Here is a 27,664-nt window from a genome sequence, read left to right on the forward strand (position 1 = left end):
GCCTGGGTGGGAGGGGGGATTTCGGACGGAGGGACCTAGAGTGAAGACGGTCCGGCAGATGGCCAGACACCCAGTGACAAGGGACCAGGAGCCGGAGACGATCTGGCGGACGACCAGACATCCGGCGACATGGAGGCGTGCCCTCCTGGGCCTCCTCGGGGGGCGCAGCAAGAGGCTGTAGCGCTGGAGGCTGTGGAGACTGTGGCGCTGGCGGCGATCTGGTGGCCGGTGCAGGAAGGTGCAGGAGCCAAAGACGGTCTGGCAGTAGGCCAGAACTCCGGTGACGTGGGGCCTGGAGCCGGGGACGATCTGGCAGATGGCATCACGTCGATACCGTCAACGTTACAGGGAAGCATAAACTAGACTTAAATTGGTCGATCCTGGGAACGGGTAAATTTACAACACTGGTTCACCCACTGAGGGACTTGTATGAACACTTTCGATGCTTTTGAATGTCAACGAGCCGATTTGATGAGCTTCTTTGTCGTATACAGCCATTAAGACTGGAAAAAGCAACTGCCAGAAATTACGTTCTGAGCGGACCAATCACAGCCCTTGCGGTCAGCGTCAACTCGACATGTAATTAGGATTTTTTGGCGGTGCACGTCAAGCTACGGCGTAAGGGTCCACGTTGAACCCGTAGCTACGCTGTCAACTAGACGCAGAAGTATAAACTAGGCTTAAAGCATTTATACCTGAGGTAGGGGCTCTGTTCTTTGGGTGTGTATTGTTCAATCGTCACCTTACCACACCCCCTGGGGGAATGTATCACACTTTGGAGCAGGATCCAGGATGTGGTCTCGTTGATAATTATCAAAGTTATCAAACAAATGTATAACTATTTGTTTAAACAAATAGTTTTAACCAATTATTGTGTTTGGCTGTTAATTAAGAGACATATGGTTAATGCAGTTTGGAAAGCCTGTTGTGGGGGTTTCTAAAGCAGTTCTAAGAGACAATTTACTATTACAAAGTCCCAAAGTCAAAGTGGGAGATTCTCTTCAAAGTTGAGGGAGATTGACAGAGCTAAACTCATGTGGGACTTTCAGATCCAGACTAATATATTTGTGATGGCCAACCAACCATTTTTCTCTACTTACTTACTTACTTCCGCTGTGGCTTATGTGTTGTGACTTTTGTATTGTGACTTTTGCATTTATGTTGTGACTTTCTCATTAGTGCAGCTTTTCATTGCATTGACCCTGTCTTTGCAACTGCACTGAAATGCTTAAATTTTGAAAACTAAGCCAAATCTGATTATCACTGATTTAATGGATGGATCATGGAACAACAAGTCCCTGGGAACAAATGAGTAAAAGCGCCCTAACCCCACCCCCGCTCATCCTATTAAGAATCAAGACATCCAGCTTACAGCAAACAAGGGCAATCACCAGCTTGTATAAACATCTTACAGCTGGATTTTGTTATGTTTTGTACTATCATGAAGTCCTTTAATTTATGTCCTGGTTCTCCTCCAGTTTGGTTACTTTACATCACTTTGAGATTGTTTTGTTGCCAAAATATTGAATGCATGGTGACTCTGCTAATTTCTTGTCACATTTTTTTTCTCATTTTGTATTCATACAACTGGCGACCTGTCCAGGGTGTACCCCGCCTTTCGCCCGATGACTGCTGGGATAGGCTCCAGCCCACCCGCTACCCGATTAACGGACTGTCGGTATAGAAAATGGATGGATGTATTCATACATAGGCATTATGTGTCTGTGTAAGGTAATTTAGCATCTCCTAATGTGTTGTATTTTCATAATTCATGACATTGTGTCATTTTGCATCTCCTCATTGACAGGTGAATTAACTTCAATCATGTTGTATCGCTCCCTCATTGTGTACCTTCATTAGGACATTTTATCTCTCATTTAGACATTTTGCAACTCTTCAATGATTTTTTTGTGCCATTGTCATTTAATCCCTTATTCTGGGCATTTTTGTTATTTGGCTTTTTTTGGTTACCATCATTTTTTCATCCCCTCATTCAGTTCTGTTTCGCATTTCATTTTAGTTGTTTTGTGAAATGTATATTATATTACAATGACAAAACCAAGGGCCTGCTGACACCCTGTGCCCCTTGGCCTGTGCCCAGTATGACAGCAGACCAAAGTTTACTTACATTGCCTAAATATCTTTTCTGCCTTTATATACTAAACAGTTAATTACTTGCAAAGATGAGTATACATGAATAAGTTGTCCTTTAAAGGAGAAGCTTGTCCCCACGTAGCCGTTTCGTCGACACAGCACAAACATCACTGGGTCGTAGTCTCATTCGTACTTCGCGGGCTCCCTCTACATGTGGCCATAGCGTCCACGTCAGCAGGGGGAGATCAGCACTCTGGACAGCGATACTCGATCAATAATAAAGCTGCCAAAGCCTCTTCCCTGTCCAGCTGCTGGGAGCGCGAAGGACTTGGCATCACCCACCGGAGAGGGATGGATGACCAGGGAAAAATGACAACTTGTTTACATAATAGCAGTCACCTTTTTCCTCCCTGTTCCGGAAATAACGGCTGCATTGGTTCAGTCTCCAAGCCGACCATTTCGAGGAGGAAATCAGCGCCAACAGTATGATCACCACCACATATCTGATCCAATAATCATTGCCATTACCTCTGTAAATGTTCTGGCTGATGCGGAGACATCTCCACGCGTCTTCTCGTTTTCTCTCTAACAGATCAAAAACATCGCAAGGTGCCTTTGATATTTTGCCGCTCTTTGTTTTTTTTTGGCGTTGCCTACAGTGTTCTGACTTGCATTGCAATGCTGATGGACATCGAGCGAAGGGAAACACAGGGCTCTCGGGTGTTTTTATGTTGCTGTATTTCCTGCTAGGCTTCTGAGAATGCAAATGAAAAGGATTTTTTTCTCTCGACGTGGATTGTGGAGATGAATGGCACTGATTATTCGTGGATCAACGAGAGCTTTTACAGCAAGGAAGTAATATAGAGGGGAAGAAGAAGAAGAAAATGAGAACATGATCTAACGCTCGGGATGCTACAGTGAGGGACAATAACGACAATAAGACAATATAATCACATCCGTATCAAACTTCTATCTGCTCTTCCGTTGTCCCTCTACCTTTTTTTTTCTTTTTGGATTATGATGCTTGACAAGAATCCTAGATGTGACTGTGTGGATGGCATGTCGTTGTATTTTACATCCTATCATCTATTTCTTGCCTCTGTTTTGTTCTCTCTTCCACTTGTCCATTCTCTCTCAGTCTTCTGCTTTGGGTAGCAAAACATGTAGGCTATTTATTGCTGCAAGCTGACTGCATTTGAGAAAAGGTGTATTTGAGAGCAACTGTGAAGAAATGAAGAGTGGAGGCAAAAACCGTACGAGTTGTAATGTTTATTGGGGTGCGTAGGAAGATGCATTTAAACAGCGCTTGCTGTCTTGTTTGAGTAATGAATATTGAAAGAGTGTGTCAGCCAGCTGAAAGAGAATATCTTTCATCCGCATTGCCTTAGACACACATGCCAACAGAGGGGCGAGAGCCTTTATTTCTATGAATTTATTAACTGTGGTATTATAGCAAATACAATGAATATAATGATTGTATCAGGTGTATGAAAATTATCAACATCAATAATAATAATAATAATAATAACAATAACAATAATAATTATAATAATAATAGCAGTCTGGAGGATTCTTTATGTAGCCAAACATGTTCAAGTATCGGATACGCATGCTTTTCAATGAACTGAAAGTCCTGGTGTTTATGCGATCCGATTCAAGACAGTCCAGCTCAGACACAGATAGACGGTCCACCACCATGCGAGATCTGGGGATGGGCGGCTGCGGCTGGCCGCCGTTCGTCAATTGCCATTCCCGGGATGACGAAGAGGAGTACTACGGCAGCGACCCGCGACCCCGGAGCCTGGCGTTTGAGGACAAGGAGCCCAAGCTGCAAGTGGGCCTGGACGCCGTGTCCCTGACCAGCACCGCCAGCAGCCTACGGACCCCCCAGTGCCGGATCTGTTTCCAAGGCCCTGAGCAGGTATAGACAAGCAGCAGAGAATGGTTGCTAAAGCTGATGCCACGTCCTGTGTGGATTTTAGGTGGTCAGCGTGTTTTTGTTTCCCACATGTTTGTGCTTAAAATTAGCCTTTGTGGTGCTGTGGAAAGCGATTTTGCGATGCTTCTCCATGATAGCAAAATCACTATTTCTTACTATCACTTTCTTTAATCTCATCTGCTATAACTGTTTGTTAACCTGCTAATCATAAGGGGTCTCTGATTCAGTGGATCTGCTACAATCATCCTGTCCCACATTTCTCTCTCTACCACCCACCTTCCCCTCAAATAGCCCTTTTGAATACAGTCTAGACTGAGGCCTCAGTTTCTAACAATCGTTTACAAATAGTCAAACCAGATTTATCTTTTTTTAGCCCAAAATTACAGATCATAAAACTGTACTTGCAGCACATTCTTAACAGCTTGACTTCTCAGCTATTGTCTTTTTTTTTTTTTTTTACTTTGCAAAAATTACTGCTCAATGATCTTGTTTTCAAAATAACCTAATTTTCATCAGTAATCAGTGGTAGACAGGAAGCATTTTTTAAACTTCTGAAATCTGGCCAGCATGGCAACAAAGAAAGTTAGCTTGTTAGGTCTGCAGGGTGATAAACAGGGTGAGAGGGACTGAATTTGCATGAGTCACAATAATATTGTTACTCATCTTTCTGCATGTGTCACACAACATGATGCTCAACTACTGATCACGTGATGGTCACTCACATGTTCCTGGCCAGAAAATGGTGTTAACTATGCATGACAAAAGACAAATTTAATTAATTCCACCTACATATTTGTATCATTACTCCCTAATCTCCTTTTCTTTTTAGTCTGCTGTACATGAGCCCAAACAAAACAATAGGTGGAACATGTTTTGGTCTGTGGCCAAAAATCACTTCCACCAGATGTGCATAAACCTGTGCTGCCTGGTTCAGCAGGTAGTTCTGAAGACAGAGATAATTAGAAACACTGTAAATCCTGCAGGAGCACAGATGGTTATTACCATTTAGTCACTTCTCTGAGATAGGCATAGAATTTCATATCAGCCCATGTGCTAATTTATGACATCTGCCTAAGAGTTTGAATTGTGAAATTATAAAAAAGTTTAGAATTTTTTAAAATAGTAAACAAGCCAGAGGACGGTGTAAACCACGTCAGAATTACTTTGAATACAAGGCCATTTGATGTTACAGAAAGGGATCAAGTTGCTGTCCTGCCCACTTAAAAACATCTTCCTAAGGTTCATGTTTTAGGCCTGAGCTCTTTGACAAGATGAGTCATCAAGCAAGGTGGCTCTGAATTGCCAATTTTGGCTACAGACAAAGAGCACACAAACTGAGGGAAAAAATCCTGACCTATACTACTACTACATCAGCTCCTCACTTTCTTTTAAGCTTATTTTCTTCCTCTACAGCACACAGTTTTCCCCTCCCTTGCAAAATGAAATTGTTGTATAATTCATTGGGTGCAAGATTGAGGGATTTTTTGCCATTTTATTGTTATTTCATTATTCAAGCTGATCACAACAGGGGCTAGGGATCATGTTGCTGTCAGAGGAACAATCTTTCAAAGAATCACCTTGCTCTGTGGGCTGTATTGAGTATGAATTATTGTTAACACTGTATCAAAAATCAGTGTTTGCTGTGAATGACATATGCTGGGCCACTGATCTGACCCAACAATATCTGGATTCACAGAAGCTGTTGCAAGGTGCATGCAAGGTGTTACAGGCATATTTGTGTTAGACTGGGTGGTGGGTGAAGGAGGGCTAGTGATCCTGATCCTTTTGCCCCTGGTAGTTTCATTGTTTTGCAACTCTCATACTCCCAATTAAATGACAATATATATTGAAAAACATGCCCCTCAACAAACGTTTAATCTGATGCCGGCCATAGAAAGATACAGTGGTGCAGCTTCACGTCTCACAAGAACTAGTTAAAAGGTCAGTCAAACAGATTGTGCTACATCGTGAAACATGGCACCACAGTAATTTTACCAGATAAATGCACATCTTTGCATTTATCTGTTCTGTCAATAACCATCAGATATCAGATATTCAAAAAAAAACTGTATTAGAAAGACAAAATGTTGTTATACATGACTATTATTTCTTTAAAAGTGCATTTGAGACCTGATAGTCATTTTTGTGTATCTAAATACAACATATTTGCCCTCAGAAGTAGTAGTACAGTAGAAACACTGCTTCTGCCACATGAACCCATAACCCATGCCAGTGGAGTAACAAGTTGGCACCAAGCTTCAACTTAAGGTAATTGAAGCAAACCCTACATCACATTGCATCCGAGTAGTCAGCTTGCTACTAGCTTTATTTATTTGTCCTCAATCATGTGACACCATAACACAGAAAGATTTGGAAAAAAAATATTTGGATACTATATTGACTTAAAATAAAAAGTGAGGTAAAGCTGTAAATGTTTGATGAAATTATTGATGATTTTGCCATATGAGCTCCAATGAGGTTGCATTACTTGCATACACAGTCGTTACGCCTGAAAATATAAAATTCCGTCATTAATGTGGTCATGCGCAACATATTTGGCAGGGCAAGATTAGGCTATAATCACGGTTTGGTTATCTCTGTGCTGAACCACAACTTGATTTCTGGTTCCAAAAGAACATGATTTGGGTAAAGTGATATATATTGAAAAGAACAAAGCTTTTCATTCATGTTTTGGGCCACATCCATCCTCTATCAGACTTTGTTGCATTTTCAGCATATTATCCTCTGAAAATATAAAGGGAAAACAAAAAGCTAAACATAGAAAGCCTTTGGACATTTGTAAAAAGAGGCAATACTATTGTTTTTCACAAGAGGGGGAGACAGACCTTGCAGGTTACAGGCTGCATTGAATTAAAATTGGAAAATTTGGTGGCTTTTTTAAAGTGATTTGTTAGTGGGATTTATGTATGCATCACGTTGTTTTTCAATATATGATGAAAGAAAATGCTGTTTACATACTCTTAACACATACTTGTTTAGGTGTCATAAAATGGTTTAATTCACTTGAACAGAGACAATTTCTGGTTTCAAAAGATATGTAGTGATTAATTTTTGAAAATGGTGAATGTATAAATGGGTTAATGAGCCACACTACTGCAGTTGGTGACATTTCTGGCATTTTGAATCATCAGTGCCAAATAAACCAGTCTATTGACCTGATTATTCGTCCCTAAAAAATAGTTTTTGATGTAAGCATCAAGATATTTCAAGAAAAAGTTCAGATTAAATTATAGGGAAACCTTTTCCATGACTTATGTCTCAATTTTAGTGTTGTACTGGTTTGAGTGTTTTACCAAAAGACAAATATTGAAAAGGCATTAGCCTTATCCTATAAATATGATGTAGCTATAGAGTTGTTGTTTTTTCAGCCTAACAGTGCATGTTCTTTTTTCTATTTTATTTTCCTTTAGCTGAGCCCATCTTGCTTGTTCAGGTGGGACCTTTTACATCTAGTTCTGTTGTGTTGTCATATGACCATCAAGTGCACAGACTGACAATCAAAAGGAGGCACTATGAATGGCAAACTAGATTTGAATGCCAAATTTCAAAATGTGTTTCATTTCACGCTTTTACGTCATAATTTTCTCTTTGTGTAGACTTTCTGCTTTAAGTTATTTACTTGCTTTAAAGGCAGGCATGTATATAGTCATTATTGAACTTCTTTTTGTTCAAAGTACCTGTATCTTACTCCCTCTCTTTGGTTTCAAGCACAAAATTTTCTCATGTATACGCTAGGAGTAGTGTTTAGTAGGATGATCAGAAATAGTGAAGATCAAACCATGCTTTTTAGGAGTTTGAATTTTCAACTTGATATTTCAGCGAACTGTGATGATTCTTTGTAGAACTGCGATTGAAACTAACAGTTTGATGCATATTGTGAATGCAAACATAAGCTTTTGCATTTACTACAACATGATCTTATATACATCATTAATGGAGGACCTGCAGAGAATTTCTGATTAACACAACATTGCGATTTACATTAAATTTATGCTTAAACTATTTAAATCAATAGTTTTAAAGTTTTAAAGGTCTTTGTTATTATTTGGATTTAGTTATTCATGACATTCACTTATTCATTTTGAAAATGGGCATGCTCATACACACACACCCCCCAATGACAGCTTGACATTTTAAGAAATGGAAATGTTTGCTGTCATATTATTTTTTTTGGTCCCACATTTACTATGACCTTCTCAGCATTATCTTTATAATGTCAGCTGGCAAGTTATTTTAAAGTTTATGAGTGGCATGTGGTTCATCTGCCAAATCCAATTTTTTATACAATGGAACACTTGTCTTTTATCTAAAGTGGGTAAGTCAAATGAGCCAGAAGAGGGAATGACAAGAGAGCAGACTGACAGAAAAAAGATCTATCCATCCATTTTCTATACCTGATTAATCCGTCGGTCGGGTCGCGGCGGGGCTGGAGCCTATCCCAGCGGTCATTGGGCGAGAGGCAGGGTACACCCTGGACAGATCGCCAGTCTAAAAAAATGTATTTGAAGTTATTTTTGTAAGGACAGACATCTGATTCGTAAACCTGTGTTGACTTAACGGGTATTTCTCACCATTTCAATGAGTTGTTGTCAAGGTAGTGTGGAAAAAAGAAACAAAAAAAAACATCTGACTTGGAAAGTGGGTTTTGGAATGTTACTTTGTTTCAGTTGATCCCTTGATCTGTTTTGTTAGATGACACAAAGACACACACATGCACAAATTTTTTTTAGGAAAGAATATTGTCCTTGACTTAAATTTTGATACATTTTACTTTAAACAGTTATACAGATATATGGGTTTCTAAGCATATTTGCCAGCTGTAAACCATAAAAACCTGCAGGTTTGGTTGTGTAATGACGGGTAGGTTTGGCTTTAAGTTAATTATGAGACAGCTTCATTACTAAAAAAAAAGTTTAAAAAAAAAAACGTTATATAGTGCCTCTCAGGCAGATATAACGGTCTTGAGATTGCTGTTTTATCACCAAATACTACTACAACAAGGTCCCCAAAACAAAAGAAAACAACCAACCTTGAAGAGTAAAAAGTACAGAGTGTGAGTGCAACCAGACCGGTGTACCAAAATTACTATTTCAAAACTTTTTTTGATGGGTGTGATCAGGTATACTTACTCACTAGAAACAACTAGCTTTTAATTGGAGACTTTTTTATGATATCAGCCAAAAAAATAATGTGAAAAGAACATGTAAACGATGCCTTTTTTTTGTCAAGTTTGCTATTAGAGTGCAGATTATATACTGTATATAGTCTCTATACTAGTCTGGAAAATAAAGCCAACCTGGAAGTGTCCTATACTAAAATTCTTTGAAGTGACCAGAAAGAGGCAACTTCTATGGTTGCAAAACAAGGTCCAATTGTATAGAGCCTGATGATTAGCTTTGCTTATTTTACGAAGACTGGAAAAAGAGGCAAAAAGTTCAGTCACAAAACAAAATCCATCTATGAATACAATTATATAGTTGCTAACACATTGAAATTAATTAATTTATTCTACACATATATATTCATTTATATATTCATATATGTATTCATTTTTAAAAACTGAGTACTAAATATATGAAATTGTACAAGACATTCATAACATTTTATGTTAATGCTTTTGATATATATTTACTGTGTCACGTAAATAGTAAATATAGAAGTTAGTTGGAATTCAGTATTTTCAAAGGGTAATATTTGAAATGAACTCAGAGCAAAGGCTTAGTGATACCTGGAGAAGTGGGTATAATAATAATGGCTGCGTTTCCCAGATTCGCTGAGAAGCTCTTAGCGCTAAGAGCTTCTTAGGAGCGGTCTAAGTTAGGGCTCTGGGAATCTGGGAAACGCGGCTAATTTCTGTCCCATTCATTTAAACCGGCCTGTTCAGAAGACAATAAATGCCCTGCATTAAAATGGTGACATGTGAGACTACTTTGTTATAGTTAGTCCAATATTTGCGCTTCGTCACATCTTTGGCTGTTTTACATAATAAGTAAGCACAAGTAGGAAGTTAGGAATCTTTGAATGGGGCTGCACGGTGGTGTGGTGGTAAGCACCGTCACCTCACTGCAAGGTTCCAGGTTCAAATCCCAGCCTTTCTGCGTGAGGTTTGCATGTTCTTCCTGTGTATGTATGAATTCTCTCTGGGTACTCTGGCTTCCTTCCATCATCTGAAAACATGCATGTTTGGTTAATTGGTGACTCTATTCTGTAGAGCAAGTGAGTTTTACCAACCGGCAGCTGCTCACACAGTCTAGGCCCAGTCCTAGCAGCTGGCAGTTACTTGTATGTTTAACCGGACACAGTCCTACCATCTAACAGGAAGTTCCTGCTCATTTGGCATGGAGAATGGCTACTACTCCTCACTATGCTATAGCATGTATCTCCATTTAGCTTGAGGTAGCCTCTCATTTAATCCCTCATTCATTCTTCACAATGCATGCAAAATAGTACAGCCCCACCGTGCAAGTAGTCAAGACTGGTTACTCATATCTTCTATGTATAACACACGGACCATCTGACCTCCCTTTTTTTAAATGGACGATGGCACTCTGCAGATTTAAAGCAGAAAATTGTGGCCATAGCATTGAGGCTAACATTTTTTCAGGATTTCTTGGAACACATGAAAACAATTTATGGACATGGGGAAAACCTATTTGGACTTTAGATTTTAAAAACAGCAAACAAATTAAAAATATGTTTTATTTGTTTAAACTTTTTTGGTGTCGCATTCTAGCAAACAAGGGACGTCAAGATTAAATTAATTAGGTCCACTATGTCCGCTACCAGTTCTCATTCTGAGCAGGATATTAAAGGGATATCGACAGTTGTTGCAAGCTGTTGGATGATTTTGGTACAGTGTGAATGCAACATATATCAGACCTTAAGTAAAAGTCCTCTTTTGGATCCCATGATCAAAGAAATCATCCAATGACGTTTTCTTTTTCAACCTATGTAAGAGAACATCAAGACTTTTCTGGACATATACATATGTTTTCACATGTAGCTACATGAAAAATGTAGCTACTAATGTAGCTAAACCTCTGTAATGATGGTTTTTCAGTAGAAATTTGTTGGAATACTAATTAGAAAACAATTTCTCTGCAACTACTAACAGAAAGATACAAAAGATACAGATTAAACTCCTATCTGTTATAGTATCAGAGGAGGTGTTCAGCTAGTGACATACAGTATTTGTTTCTCTGTAGTATGGGTGAATATAGGTTTGATCCTCAGCCAACATGATCGCTGGATGTTATGGAGAACTGAAATGGTCATAATCTGAAATAAGTACAAAAATGATGAATGACTCATTGAGTAGATGCCAGGAAAATTTAAAAAAAAATCACAAATAAATGTGTAAAACGTTAGATTATATAATATTTTCTGCTTTAGTTACCAATTATATTTACTGTATTTACCATTATGTGTTAAAACCCTATCTATTTTATTTGCCATTTGAATTTCAGTTTAATTTATTAATTGAATTACTACTATTATTCATTTCTTTAGTTAAGTTTATTCTTGTATCCCTGCATTTATATGTCCATTTCTTTTCTTTATTCTTGTAGACATGGGTTTTTGCAAGATGATGAATCTTTGCCCTTCTCTGACATACAGACATACAGAGCACGTCTGTATGTCTGATGTGTTCGTTTTTTATCCAATCATGTTACTGATCTGTTGCCAATTAACCTGATTAGTTGCAACATGTTCCTTGCGTGTTGCAACAACACCATTATAGTTTAGATTTTAGGGTATGAATAAATTAGCTGCATCGTTGTATTGTTTGGAGAACTGGTTGGAAGGTTCTAATGTTTTGTAGCTCTTGGCAAATGGCTGTAATATTTGGCTAAAAGAACTCTGCTCTAATATTAATTTGAATGTGCACATTGTGAAAAATAATGCACTGAAAAAATATGGAATGTTCAATTGTGATAAATATGATGCTAATAATGGTTAAAGGAATATTTCTTCATTTAGCTTTCTTTTAGAGATTTTAATGAGGTTTGATAGGCTAGCTGTTCCACCCTGTTTCAATTCTGTGTGCAAAGCTAAACTGGTGCTACTGTAGGTTCATATTCAGTAAACTGATATGAGAGTAATATCAGACTCATCTAATACTCATTCAACAGAAAATAATGATAAGACTGTATGAGGTCTCGTCAAAAAGTCAAACATGAGTTCCTTATGAAAAAAAAAACACTGTCACTGTTTTTCATTGACATATATCTCTTTAAATAAAAACAAATCTTTTTTGCCTTGTCTGTCCTGCAGGGGGAGTTATTGAGCCCCTGTCGTTGTGACGGTTCAGTGCGCTGCACCCATCAGCCCTGTCTCATCCGATGGATAAGTGAGAGAGGCTCCTGGAGCTGTGAGCTCTGCTACTTCAAGTATCAGGTCCTGGCCATCAGCACCAAGAATCCATTACAGGTAACACAAAAAGAGTCAGAAGCTGTTGGAAACAATCATTTAACCTGTATGAACAAAGTAATCGGTGACTATCAGTTCTTAAATATAAGACAGATTCAGGCAGGAGGAAAATATAACATGAAAAGAGTCACTGCTTTTCGTGACCTTTCATCTTAAGACTCACAAGATACAAACAATACACAGAGCCAAATACTTTGCTGGAGCAAATCACAGGCAGGTTTTGTCATGAGTACTGCCATATTGACTCATTTTCCTTCTGCGTCACTGTCCTTCTGCCCTCTTTCATGAACATAGCCAACAAAACTCGTTGAGAGTTAATTTGTCATGTATGGATTTTTTGAATGACACATTTGAATAAGCTACTTCACACATCAGTAGTGTTGTATTTCAGACCAGAATATACATACATTACTTTACATTTAACAGCTATAAATGCCATTTACAGAATAAAGGAGAAATTCTCATGGATTGCAACAAAATTTGGTTGCACTTTAAATTAAAGCTCAGTAATAGGATGGATTGATTATAAAGATAGAATAATTAAGTAAATACCATGTCATTTACAAAGTTATAGCCTGATAGTAACAATAGCTACACTGAGGTAATATCAGTCAGAAATTTAAATTAAACAGTAATCAGGCCCCTTAATAACTTAATAAACCAGTTTAGATATGACAAGGCAAAACTATTTAATAATAGTATAGTAGTAATTTAGCAATGATATTGTAACTTTTTACCAATAAGATGGTTAAATCTCTGTTATAACTTAATTCAACCTGGTAGGTATCTGGGGAAATCTCAGAATGCAAAGGACAAACACCATTTGTGAGTGTGACCGTCAAACCCTCTGGTAGCACTGGATGAGAAACCATCATACCATCGTGTCATAGTTAAAGGAGCAGTATGTAAGAGCCGCTGTTCGTCTAATTTTGTAATTTACAAGTGCGTTTGAACGGTATTCACTAGATTCTGTCATTTCTGAAAAAACTCCACGCTTAGGAGAAACTACGGTGGCCTGACACTGCATGCAGCACACACTACCCAACACACCCATCACTTATGTGTCACAATGTCTTCTCCATCGAGTGAAACCACCTTCTCAAGTTCTGAGGTTCCTTTTAGAGATATAAATTATAAATAGATGTTACATTTGGTTAGATATTCTGTGAAAATATAACTTACAGTGAATGTCACTGTTAGTTGTTCTGCATTATATTAGTGTTTTGTGGACCCCAGGTAGATACCTGCATAGTAATAAAAGCTAATATTAGCCACGTAAGGCTAAAGGCTGTTTGTATTTCGTCTGATAGAGGGATAGCATTAGCAGGCAACACGTTTTTCTCACCATTCGCAGAGTGTAACACTGGAATGGTAAGAGAGAGAGGAAGAGGACGAGTAGGCAGGGCAAGGCGAGGGAGAGGCAGGACGGACACAGCCGCTGCCTCAAGTGAAGAGGAGGAGAGGATTGAAGATCATCTCCGTAACATGATGCTGTGTAATTTCTGTCCAGCTAACAAAGCTACTTAGTAGTTTTGGTGCATAAACTCACATGAATCAACAGTTTTCAACAGGGACACAGAGATAATGTTTGTTTAATCAGGTCAGCTGATCTCCGTAACATGCACGGGCTACAGCCACCAAATAACACTTATCATTTACATTAGTAACACTAAGTTGAATTACCTTTCCAGCAGAAAAGAGGCAACTTCGGCGTCACTTTTAAAGCCTTTCTCCCCCATCAACAACCTCCATTTGGGAAAGGCGACGCCAATATTTACTCGCGTTTTACCCCGTCTTCTGTCTCTAATCCTTTTGGATTCATCATGTTTTTGTTTCTTTGATGATGACTTGTGGTTTGTTTTGCAGAACAGTAAGTGTGGTCCGCCATGTCTATTTAGATAACTTTACAAAATTGAAAAACTTCCAAAATATATTCTGATCGCTTCCTCGTCTCCTTCTTCCTTATCTTCTACAACGTCACATCTGGCTTCTCTCGTCTGCAAAGTAGCGACGAATAGCACTTGCGCCACTCTTTGTCCCTTCTTGGCCATTGTAATCAATATGGGGACGCAAGTGATGTCCTTCCGGGTAAGCCATTGTGTAGAGTGCACCGAGATATAAGTAAATAAAAAGGTGAAATCTAAAGTAATAGAAACGTAACAACTCTTTTCATAGGGTGACTATATAGCACTAATAACATAGTTATTTGTATTATATTACATTCCTGTGAATAAGTCACCATAATTATTACACACTGGTCCTTTAACCACATGGGCTAAATTGTATTATGATGTAATGATTATATTGTAACTTGGAAAATCCTTTTGACTCACAGTCAACCACTGCATCCAGGAATGTAACTTGAAACTGTAGTATGCAAGCAAGAAGCCATGTACCAACTCTGTAGAAATGCCACTGATTTTTTGGGGCACAAGCTTATTTCAGATGGATAAAAACACATTTTTCTTTTGGTCAAATAATTCTACATTTCAGCTACTTTTGGGAAAAAAAACTGCCAGGTTCTACATGCTAAAAATGACAGACTATCGCTATCAGCGATAAATGCAAAAGCCAGTATCTGTGATGATGTAAGGGTGTATGGGTGTAACCTGTGGCATGGTTAACTTGCATATGTGTGAAGGTGTCATTGGTGCTACTATCAAGGCAACAAATATATTTTAATAATATAATAATACATTTTCTTTTTAAAAAGTGCCTTTCGTAACACTCAAGGACACTTTACACACATTAAAAACACAATAAATAAAATAACACAAGTTGAAAAGAAAATGAGGCTAAAGGGAGAATGCAGCTTGGAACAGATGGGTTTTGAGATTTGATTTGAAGAGGGGTAAAGAGTCAATGTTGCAGATGTCTGGTGGGAGTGAGTTCCATTGTTGGGAAGCAGAGCGACTGAAATCTCAACCCAAAGGTTGTGGATGGCCTTGAATGTGAAGAGAAGGGTTTTAAAAATAATTCTGAATTCTGTGAAGCTGCTGGAGGACGGGTGTGATATGATGAAACGAAGGAGTTCTGGTGATGATATGGCCGCAGAATTTTGGACCAGTTGAAGCTTATGAAGGGATTTGTGAGGGGCACCGAAAAAGTTACAATAATCGATGCGGGGCCAGGATAGCAGTGGTGTGAGGAGTGAGAGAGGGGCAGAGACGATTGATATTATGTAAATAGAAGTATGCAGACCGGGTAATGTTATTGATGTGGGAGTGTTTTTTCACTGTTGAGTTTAAGGAAGTTTGAGGTGAACCAGGATTTAATCTCAGAGAGGTAGTTGGTTAAGGAGGAGGGAGGGAGAGTGGCGTCAGGTTTACTGGACAGATAGAGCTGAGTGTCATCCGCGAAGCAGTGGAAATGTATTCAAAATTTTCTGAAGATATTGCCAAATGGGAGGAGGTAGATGACGAAGAGAAGGGGCCCCAGGACAGAGCCCTGGGGAACACCTGAAGGGACTGGGGAGGGATGAAAAGAGAAGGACTTGAGCTGTATGAACTGGAGGATGGTGTGAGAAATGGTGTCAAAGGCCACATTCAGATCGAGGAGGAGGATCTTTATGAGGGCTGTTTCTGTCCTGTGGTGGGGACAGAAACCAAATTGGAATTGTTCGTAAAGGCTGTTATTGGTGAGATGGGAGTAAAGTTGGGAAGCAACATTTTTTTTCTAGGATTTTGGAAATGAAAGGAAGGTGAGAAATTGGGCAGAGGTTATTGAAATCGTTGGGCTCTGAACCAGGTTTTTTCAGGAAGGGATGCATGGCTGCAGACTTGAAAAGAGCGGGAAACAATTCCAGTGAACAGTGAGGAGTGGATAATGGCTGATATGAGGGTGAGCAGAGAGGGGAGGCAGGATTTGACCAGGACTGTTGAGAGGGGCTCAAAAGAGACAAGAAGAAGGCTTGGACTTGCTGACGAGGTGCGAGATTACTGAGGGATGAGGGAGATCAAAGCTGGAAAATGATTGACAGTTCAGAGGAGGACTTCTCATTGAAAAACAGGAGGAGAGAGTTGCAGGTTTTGGGGGAGTAGAAGTGGGGGGGTAGGGAGTCAGGGAGTTGAAAGATGCTGTTAAATACGAAAAAGAGAATCTTGGTGTTGCCTGCATTAGAGCAGATAAGTCCAGAGTATTATTGTGTTTTAGCATGAGAGATGGAGTCCTTGTAAAGAGCAAATATCTTTATGAATGACTGACCAGATTTCCTGTAGAGTCGTTCAAGCTGTCGATTTTTGGATTTCATGGAGCGGAGATCAGGAGTGAACCAGGGAGCAGACTGAGTAAAGAAAACAGAGTGAGATTTGACAGGAGCAAGTGAGTTAAGAATGTTAGTAAGACCATTGTTGTGTTGAGTGACAAGTTCATCAGGGATGGAAGAAGAGTCCGGAGTCAAGGTGGCGATGTGGGAGGAGAAGGAGTCCAGGTTAATGTCCTTAATATTTATAAATAAAGTGGTCCGTAATATGGAGTTCATCAGGAGAACAGTTGGAGGGGGTGAGACCAGCGCACCAAATTAAGTCCAGGGTGTGAACTTTTATGTGTGTTGGGAAGTCTGAGAACTGTTTTAAACCAAAACTGTCAAGTGATGAAGAAAAGTCTAAGGTAAGGGAAAGAGCAATATTGTCCATATGTATATTGAAATCCTCCAGCAGGATTACAGAAGGTGAGAGAGTGGAGAGGAGGGAGAGGAGGGCAGAGAATTAATTTAGAAAGTCTTTGTGAGGCTTAGGGGGACGGTAGACTGTGGCAATGATAATTGGGTGGGTCCAGAAATTTGACAGGCAAGGCATAGTGAGGAGAGAGGTGGCACAGACACTGGAAAAACCTTCCACTTCTCGCAGTAAAGTATCGCAAGACCGCCTCCGCGACCCAAGCCACGAAGTTTGAAAAGGTAAACAAACGCCAGAGGAGTAGAGTCATTGAGCTGGGAAAAGTCACCAGGAAGTTGCCAAGTCAGGAGACCGAAGTTGACTCAGTGTTGTCATGGATGAGAGGAGTGTTAGGCGACCTAGCCAGGTTAGCTAACACAATGTGATTGACAGTCCGGCCGGTGTTTCTCGGTGCCCAGTGAGTGAAGGACCAGAAAGAGGTAATCCCCTTGGAGCCGCCAAAGTGGAAGCCCCGCCAAGATGTGGATGTGCCTCCGGTGAGGCAGGCGGGTGATGTCGGGTGGAGGTGCAGTGTCACCAGTCTAGATCTGGACCATTGTGAGAGGAGCCTGAGAAGCTCAGCAACCAAATACTGAAGGAGTCCTCTCACAGGTAGATGGAAGAGCGACAGGACAGTCCAGACCAGCAAAGACCACACAAAGACATTGATGACCCACATTATAGAGCACAGAGGCAACGAGGCAACAGCTTAGAGCCAGGAGGTGTGCTGAGCAGGTAGGCAGCGTTTGCCAGCTAGCGGTGGCAGCACAAGAGAAGTAGCGGAGGCAAAGTACGCCAGCGTTCACTCAACCCGGAAGAATAGCCGGCAAAACACAAACGACAAGCCAACATAGTTGGCACTCTTTTCCCTGGTGGTCTGTGTTTTTTTTCAGCAGGAGAAGGTCAGGTCTCATTCTGCACATTTTACAACAATCTTGCTCCAAAAAACATCTACCATCATGGTTTTACTGCTGGTTCAGAGACAGCACCTAACTTAGAACCAGTTATTTCTGTTTCAGCCACCAAAATCCTGGCTCCTTCTCCAAAAAAAAAATAAAAAATGCAACCAAAACTTTGCCATTCCAAGGCAAAGAACTACTAATGTCAGGGGCTGGGGATGGGGTTATGGCCACCCAGGCCTTCTAAGACTTTGAGGCTGTGAGCACAGAAACTTTAACAAGATGGTAATATGAGTGGATGATATGAGATATATTTGAAGAGGCTGCTCAACACTTTGCAACACTTGTACTATTTCCAGACAGTCTTCAGCAATCTTTTTATTCTACTCTGAGGAATTTTTTCATTATGTTACACTATTGGCAACCTCCTGTAGCAGCTCTGGACATACTGATTCTTTCTTTGTATATTCTTGAGATTTTTCTGGGGTGGGGCTTTTTTTAATGACTTTATTGATAGGATAGTGGAAAGAGACAGGAAACGGGCGAGAGAAGGGGAATTACACGCAATAGAGGCCATTTGGTTTGGGACTCAAACAGCGGCTGACTGCAGTGAGGACTATAGCCTCTGTATATGGGGCGCTTGCCTGACCTACTACGCCACCGACCACCCCATGTAGGTCTTTTGTAAAAGAATAAAAATTGTTGTTTGAAAGACTGTGACAATGGAATGATTTCTGCTGGTAATTCTTTTTTACATGTTATAATGCCTAATCTTGCCGATGGGGAAGTTGTTTTGACTGTTGGAGCAGCAATGGAACAGCTTTACAATGGTCCAAGTAATGTCTGGACATATCATTAAGAATAAGCATCTTTGCACGCCATATGTTGAATTTCTGGATGCAAATGTTAAATAACAATGCTGAGTGTGACATCAACTGTTCCTTGATCGATTCATGGCAATCTCTAAAGATTTTAACCACACCTCTCTTTGTTCTGTTACACTTCAACTTTCCAAAAGTTTGTCAATTGATTTTTATTCTATTTTGTTGTTTATCATTAAAATGTATTTTTACAGCAGCAATTTAAGTTTCTTTGAAGATAAATAAAGTAAAAAAGGAGTATCATCTGTTCGTTAGTATATTGGATGATTCTTTTCTAAAGAAAGAGAGAAGAATGCACCTTGACACTTTAAGATGAGCTTTAGCTCAGGTCAAGGCAAAACAGATTAGAATATTATTAGAAGAATTAGAATGTCTTTATTGTCATTGTACAAGTACAACGAAATTAAAAAAGCACAATCTCTTTAAAGTGCATTGTTAATGAATAACAAAAAATAAAAATAAATAAAAAATAATGCATAAAAAACATGAGACATACAGTCAGCATAAAAGAAAAACATTTTGCAGTATTGCACGACTCAATAGTAGTCGGTAAGAGAGAGATAAGAAACGATCTCTGAAGTTATGGCTTTAGCATAAAAACTGTTTTTTTTAGCCTGTTTGTCCGTGCTTTCAATGACCTGAAATGCCTGCCCTTGAAAGTACAAATGGCCTGGGTGGGATGAGTCCCTGAGAATGTTGGTAGCACCTCCTGAGGCAGCGGGACCTGTACAGATATTCCAGGGTGAGAAGAGGGCAACCGATGATTTTTTTGGGCCGTGTTGACCACCCTCTGGAGCGCTTTCCCCTCTGCAGCTTGTGAACCACACACACACATACACTAAGTCAGGATACTCTCTATGGAGCAACGAGGTACCTCTTGGGGCAGTCTATACATTTAATCATTTTCACTTTGCGGCTTTGCAGTAAGACGTACTGCATCACTTCTGTCATGATCGGTGGTGAGGTAGGACCCAGATGCAGTTCTTTAAAAAGGTTTATTCCAAAAACACAAAAAACAGGGAGCAAGGCAAAACAGAGGGCGCGGCAGAGCCGGATTAAAAAATATTTAAACGATGAACAAACAAAGCAAGACTATGAAAAAACAAGACAAGACTATGAATAACTATGAACAAAAAGGAACAAGACTATGACCATGAATAAATACTGTGACTTTGAGGCAGGAAACCAGACTTAACTCTTATGATCTGTAGCATGAAGGGTTGGTGAGGATTCTGCAATGGGTGAAAGGAAACCAGGAGACTAAATACTGTGGAGGGAGTGATTAGTGAATGAAGTGCAGCTGTGAACAATGAAGCAGGCGACATGAGTGAAACTAGGTGGCAGGGGAAAAACATGGCAAGAACATAACCTGAAAACAAGACTATTAAAACATAAACTGTGACAGAGAAAACCTAAACTGTGACAACTTCCTGTTGCCTTGTGTGTGCACTGTGACATTTCTTTCTCCTCTTGAACTACTAATAATCACCTTATTTCTCCCTATAATTTACACATCTTGCATTGTTAACTCTATTGCATACTTGTTATATTCTAATGCTCACTCTTACAGATCTTTAGTCTTTATTTATTCAGGTTCTCTAGCTTAGCATGGCTACCAGTTCTCTTCCTCCATCTCCTGCTTTCACCTGCTCTGTGTGTCAAATGTTTAGTTACTCCTCTGCCTCCTTTAGTGGTAATGGTACATGTAAATAATGTAGTCTTTTTGTAGTTTTGGAGGCGAGGTTATCTGAATTGGAAGCTCGGCTCTGCACTGTTGAAAACCTCTCTATGGCGTCCCACCTGATGCTGCCGTCCCAATCAAAAAACACAAAAGGAGCAAATCTTCTTGTACAAAAAAAATTTAAAACAAAAACTTTAACTGAACAAAAACATCAAACTATTAAATGTGGTTTGCTGAATATTAGATCTCTCCTTTCGATGTCTCTGTTAGTTAATGATTTGATTTGTGATCATCATATTGATTTATTTTGTCTTACAGAAACCTGGCTGCAGCAGGAGGATCATGTTAGTATTAATGAATCAACTCCCTCTGACTATTTAAATGTTCACGTTCCTCCAACCACAGGCAGAGGAGGAGGAGTGGCAGCTATCTTCAGATCAGGGTTACTAATCAGTCCTAGACCCAAGATTAGTTTTAGCTCTTTTGAATCTCTGATTCTCTTTTTTTTCCCAAAGTGGAAATCACAAAAACCTCTTCTACTTGTTATTGTGTATCGTCCACCTGGGTTTCTGGGTTTATTCTGAGTTTCTGTCTGAATTCTCTGTCTGAGTTTTTATCACAGTTAGTGCTGAGTAAAGATAAAGTCATTGTAGTGGGTGACTTTAATATTCATATAGATGTTGAAAATGACAGCCTAAATATTAACTTTAATTCTATATTTGTCACGGAACGGTGGAGGAGATAGGACCCAGATGCAGTTCTTCAAAGTAAACTTGATTTATTCACAAAAAACAAAACAGGGAGCAAGGCAAAAACAGAAAGCGCGGCTGGGCCAGTTACCATAAATACTTAACTATGAAAAAAGCTAACAAGACTTGCGATAAATAACAAGGCAAAACAAGACTGTGAAACAAGGCTATGGTTTAACGAGACTATGAGGCAAAATCCCCCTTTCCGTAGCAAGGGGGAAAAAAAAGGGAAAAAAAACCCTTTCCATGGCAAGACATGAAGGGCAGGTGAGGATTCTGCGATGAATGAAAGGAAACCAGGAGACCAAATGCTGTGGAGGGAGTGATTACTGAGTGAGTGCAGCTGATGACAAGGAAACAGGTGACATGAGTGAAGCTGATGGCAGGGGAGAAACATGACGAGAACATAAAGAACCTGAACATGACAATAATCAAAACATAAACTGTGACAACATTAGACTCTATTGGATTTTCTCAAAGTGTATACAGACCTACTCACTGCCTTAATCATACCCTTGACCTTGTGCTGACTTATGGCATTGAGAGTGAACAGTTAACAGTGTTCCCTCATAACCCTGTCTTGTCTGACCATTTTTTAATAACTTTTGAATTTACATTACTTGACTATACGGCTTCTGAGAAGAATTTTAATTATAGAAGGTGTCTATCAGAGAATGCTGTAACCAGTTTTAAAGAGTTGATTTCATCATCCTTTTCGTCACTGCCATGTGCAAATATGACAGAGGACGGCTACCTAAATTTTACTCCAGTAGAACTTGACTCTCTTGTTGACAGCACAGAAAAAACAGAAAAGGGAGGTAATCAGTCAGTAGAGGTTGGCTCCTTGGTATAATCCATAGCTGCATGCGTTAAAACAGACTGCAAGAAAGCTGGAGAGACGGTGATGTTCCTTTAATTTAGAAGAGTCTCAATTAGTCTGGAAAGATAGTTCAATAACGTATAAGAAACGTAAGAAACGTAAAGCCTGAACTGCTTATTGCTGCTTATTATTCATCATTGATAGAAGAGAATAATAACAATCCCAGGTTTCTTTTCAGCACTGTTGCCAGGCTGACAAAGAGTCCGAGCTTTGTTGAGCCATGTATTCCTTTAACTCTCAGCAGTGATGCTTTCATGAGATTCTTTATCAATAAAATTGTTTCTATCAGAGAGAAGATTAATGAATTCCTTCCCACTATTTTCACTGATATATCATCAAGTAGAGCAGCTTTAGAAGTATTTTCTAAACCTGATTTGTATTTAGACAGCTTCAGCCCAGTTGATCTCTTGGAGCTAACAACCCAATCCTAACCAGACTGTTCAAGGAGATTTTCCCCTTAATTGACACTTCCATATTGGATTTGATCAATCTGTCTTTGTTAACAGCATACGTACATCCGACTTTTAAGGTTGCTGTAATTACACCTTTACTTAAAAAACCTACTCCTGATTCAGAAGTGTTGGCTAATTATCGACCTATATCCAATCTCCCTTTTTTGTCCAAAGTTCTTGAAAAAATAGTTGCAGTTCAACTTTGTGATCATTTACATAGAAATCATCTGTTTGAATAGTTTCAGTCAAGATTCAGAGTGCGTCATAGCACAGAAACAGCACTGGTGAAAGTTACCAATGATCTCCTGTTAGCTTCTGATAGCGGACTTCTGTCTGTGCTTGTCCTGTTGGATCTCAGTGCTGCATTTGATACGATCGATCACAGCATTCTGTTACAGAGACTTGAACATGTTATTGGGATTAAAGGAACTGCATTAGGCTGGTTTAAGTCACATTTATCTGATAGATTCCAGTTTGTTCTTGTAAATGAAGAATCTTCCTCACACATCGGAGTAAGTCATGGAGTTCCTCAGGGTTCTGTGCTTGGACCAATTCTTTTTACTTTATACATGCTTCCATTAGGTAAAATTATAAGACAGCATGGCATAAATGTCCATTGTTATGCTGATGATACTCAGCTGTACTTATCTATAAAACCAGATTAAACCAATAGGTTGGTCAGACTACAAGCATGTCTTAAAGACATAAAGACCTGGATGATTCAGAACTGTCTGCTTCTAAATTCAGACAAACCTGAAGTTGTTCTCTTTGGACCTGAGTGCTTCAGGGAGAAATTGTCTAGTTATATAGTTACTCTAGATGGTATTTCCTTGGCTTCTAGTTCTACAGTGAGGAACCTTGGAGTTATTTTTGACCAGAATTTATCATTTGACGCACATATAAAACTGGTTTCTAGGACTGCCTTCTTTCACCTTCGTAATATTGCTAAAATCAGGAACATCCTGTCTCAGGGTAATGCAGAGAAACTAGTTCATGCATTTGTTACTTCAAGACTGGACTACTGTAATTCTTTATTATTGGGGTGCCCCACATATTCTCTGAAAAGCCTCCAGCTGATCCAAAATGCTGCAGCCAGAGTTCTGATGAGAACTAATAGGAGAGGTCATGTTTCTCCAGTTTTAGCTTCTCTTCATTGGCTCCCTGTTAAATTCAGAATAGAATTTAAGATTCTTCTCCTCACTTAAAAAGGTCTTAATGACCGAGCTCCATCATATCTTAAAGATCTCATTGTAAGATATTTTCCTAACAGAGCACTTCACTCCCAAACTGCAGGTTAACTTGTTGTTCCCAGAGTTTCTAAAAGTAGAATGGGAGGCAGAGCCTTCAGTTATCAGGCCCCTCTCTTATGGAATAAGCTGCCAGTAAATGTCCGGGAAGCAGACACCCTTTCCACTTTTAAGATTAGGCTTAAAACTTTCCTTTTTGATAAAGCTTATAGTTAGGGATGGCTCAGGTAATCCTGAAACATCCCATAGTTAAGCTGCTATAGGCTTAGACTGCTGGGGGACCTCATCTGTCACACCTTTCCTCACTTTGCTCTCTTTTTCCCCCTGTTTAATTTCTCAAATGATATTACGTACATGTGACATTATTGTGGTTATTAACTTGTGTTTCCCTGTTCCCACAGATATCCTTTGAATGGTGTTATGGTGTTTTTCCCTCCTCTTTTCTGTCTTCTCAAACCCCAGCTGGTCGAGGCGGATGGCCACCCTTCCTGAGTCTGGTTCTGCCAGAGGCTTCTTCCTGTTAAAAGGGAGTCTTTCCTTTCCACAGTCGCCTCAGGCACGCTCAGGACGGGAGATTGGACTGAAGACAAGTTTCGGTGCAATCTGTTGGTTTCCTTAGCTAGGATATTGTTTTTTGAATTGGCTCTATATGAATGAATTGGATTATTTTGAAATTGATGAATTAGATTTCATTGGATTATGATTACAATGAATTGAATTTCAATTGGCTTGAATTGGACTATATTATTTAAGTGCCTTGCGATGACAATTGTTGTAATTCGACGCTATATAAATAAAACTGAATTGTACTGAATTGAACGATAGAAGGACACCAGCAGTTTTTGATTGAGAAAGTTATTCCTGAGTATTCTCAGGAAGTACAAACTCTGTTGTGCCTTCTTGATGTGGGCATGGTGTTGATGCTTCAGGTGAAGTCCTCCTTAATGTGGACACCGAGATAGCGGAAGTCTGTCACCCTGACTCCTCGCTAAAAAGACCTCTGTGGGTATTCTCTGTTCAAACTTCCTCACACTGCCAATCTTGTTGCTTGCCCTCTGCCAACTCAGGACCTCTTCACCACAGCCAGTGACCCTCCTGGACCCTGTAAGACTCTCTTATTCACGCAAAACAACTTTGGACAATAACCGCTTAGATATCCATATTGTCTAAACCTTTCCTCCCAGCAACTTCAATAGACCTGGACCATTCTCTGATCACACCCCTGGAAAGCCTTATAATTAACCTCTTTTACCATAAACATCTCAGTGTCCTGCATAAGAGTCCTTTTTACGTACTGGCTCATTCGAGCTGTGACAGTACAATCTGGACAACATGGACTCTGCAGACACTTTCAAATCCGTTATTTCGAAACAGGATGTCATGTTGGGCGAGCATTAAAAGGCTCTCAGATCCCCATTCAATCAATTCATGAACGTCTCTTTGCCTCACGTCCAGGTCCTCCACCCACACTTAAACCAGTTGCTGCCACAGTTGCTGCTCCCCCTGCCACAAGTCACAGCATCATTCCCGAGCCAATCTTCTGTGATGCTGCATTCCCCCCTCCAGAATCTTATCCTGGGGACTGTGGATGTGGAGGTTTTCTTCTCCAATGTAACCTGGCTACCGCCTGTTCCCCACACTTATTTCCCATCAATAAAGTTGAAATGTTGCTAAAGGATAAAGCTCTGGCCTAGGCTCTCGTTTTCTTTAAGTACCTTTTGATCGATTCGTCCCCCATTTAATACCTATCTGGAGGAATTTTGGAGAACATTCGATTATCCCCTCCGTGAAAGAGATGCAGTCAAATGTCTCCTAAAGCTAAGACAATCAATCTGTTGCAGAGTTCATCGTTATAAGGCTCATGGCCACTTTATCTCTCTCTGCCCAGTTTGGCCAAAAAGACAGAGCTCACCAATAAAGACAGGCGTATTGGTGGGCGTAACGGAACTGCAGTTAGGAAAATCTACCAAAAGGATACAAGCATTAATTGGCTCTGGAGTGGAACAAAACCTCTTGGACACTAACTTGGCAGCTCAGCTACAACTCCCTACGGTACGGTTACTCTCTCTAATTACTGTCTCCACATTAAATGGTCAACTCCTCACCACCATTACATACAAGACGCAGCTGCTCACTTTGATTGTTTCTGATAACCACCATGAAGTAATTGAATTTTTCCTGTTTCCACTTTTTTCCACTTTTTTCCAATTTTTCCCTTTCATTCCTTGTACACCGACCCTATGACTGTGCCACTGACCTGCTTCCCAGAGCTCCGCTGGCTTCCAGCAGATTTTATAACTTGTCTCACCCTAAAAGGGAGACAATGAAAAAACACATTCACAACTCCTTGGCTTTGGGAATAATCCAGCCCTCTTCTTCTCCAGTAGAAGCAGGCTTCCTCTTTATCTAAAAGAAAGACAAGACTCTCAGACTGTGCATTGATTAACGTGGCCTAAATCAAATAACTGTAAAGAATAAATATACTCTGCTGCTAATCTCATCTGCATTTGAGCCTATCCAGGGAGCCACCATCTTTTCCAAGTTGGATCTCTGTAATGTATACCACTTAGTGCGCATCCCTGAAGGTGACGAGAGGAAAACTGCTTTCAACACTCCATTTGGCCACTTTGAGTGTTTGGTGATGCCTTTTGACCCCCCTGAAGTATTCCAAGCTCTAGTGAATGATGTCCTCAGACACGTCTTTAACCCGTTTGTCTATGTTTATCTTGATGACATCTTGATTTTTTTCTAGATCTCTGGAAGATTACAAATAGCACATCATACCGGTCCTCCCAAGGCTCTTGGAAATTTACCTAGATGTCAAGGCACAAATTTGCGAGTTCCATGCAATCTCAGTCACTTTCGTTGGTTACATCTCGAGGGTGTGCAGGTGAAGACGGACCCAGAGAAAATAAACACTGTAGCCAACTGGCCATTACCATCAAACTGTAAGCAACTTCAGAGGTTCTTAGGGTTTGCCAATTTCTACTGCTGATTCATTAGTAACTACAGTCAGATTGCCTTGCCTCTAACCAGACTCACTTTCTGTTAAGATCTCTTTCAGCTGGTCCCCTCAGGCCAATTCTGTCTTCAAAAAAGTCAAACAAAGATTCACCTCTGATCTGTTCTGATTCAACCATAGCCTGAGAGACAATTCATTGTGGAAGTGGATGCCTCTTACTCGGGCATCCTATCACTTACCGTTCAAGCACCTGCAATATTAAACCCGATGCACTCTCCTGACAGTTTGCCTGCCAGGAGGATTCCACAGAAAAGGACCGGATCCTTACCCAATCCTGCAGTTTCGGAGACGTTAAGTGGGAACTCGATAGTCGGATTTTGCGCGGCCTGGCTTTAGACCCTCATCCTGATACTGGTCCCCCCAATCACCGTTTTGTCCCGGCATTTGGCCGCGCCACCATCATCCATTAGGCCCATACATCTGGATAAACCTGCTAACCAGATATTCATCGCACAGTAACACTATAACAACTATATTTCCTACTGTAACTGCAGCAGTCATGCATGTGATTAATGGTTCACTGACATCAGGCACATTTCCTACCACATTCAAGCAAGCTCAGGTTACACCGCTGCTCAAGAAACCTTCCCTCCCTCCAACTCATGTGGAGAATTATCGGCCGGTCTCTCTCCTCCCGTTTCTGTCTAAAATCATTGAAAGGGCGGTCTTTAAGCAGGTCACCGATTACCTCTCACACAACAACCTCCTTGACCC

At 40.1% G+C, this 27,664-nt stretch overlaps 2 protein-coding genes across 3 annotated transcripts in view; both read left to right on the forward strand.

The window, feature by feature from the left end:
* Positions 1 to 27,664, forward strand: part of LOC140271521 (tubulin alpha-1C chain-like) — a 366,226-nt gene that overhangs the window by 94,680 nt on the left and 243,882 nt on the right. The gene's annotated exons all lie outside the window — the stretch shown is intronic.
* The window catches only part of marchf9 (membrane-associated ring finger (C3HC4) 9), a 31,232-nt gene continuing 5,936 nt past the window's right edge, over positions 2,369 to 27,664 (forward strand). Inside the window, exons 1-3 of one of the 2 annotated variants that reach the window (XM_072367403.1) lie at positions 2,369 to 3,371; positions 3,754 to 4,015; positions 12,329 to 12,484. In XM_072367403.1, coding sequence (XP_072223504.1) covers positions 3,791 to 4,015; positions 12,329 to 12,484 — 381 coding nt within the window. In that variant the 5' untranslated portion in view covers positions 2,369 to 3,371; positions 3,754 to 3,790. Of the gene's footprint in view, positions 4,016 to 12,328; positions 12,485 to 27,664 lie in introns of both variants that reach the window. The other variant, XM_072367402.1, reaches the window with a different exon arrangement.

This window comes from Leuresthes tenuis, unplaced genomic scaffold (genome assembly GCF_036924035.1).
Source record: "Leuresthes tenuis unplaced genomic scaffold, fLeuTen1.0.hap1 SCAF_16, whole genome shotgun sequence".
In the NCBI taxonomy this organism is placed as follows: domain Eukaryota; kingdom Metazoa; phylum Chordata; class Actinopteri; order Atheriniformes; family Atherinopsidae; genus Leuresthes; species Leuresthes tenuis.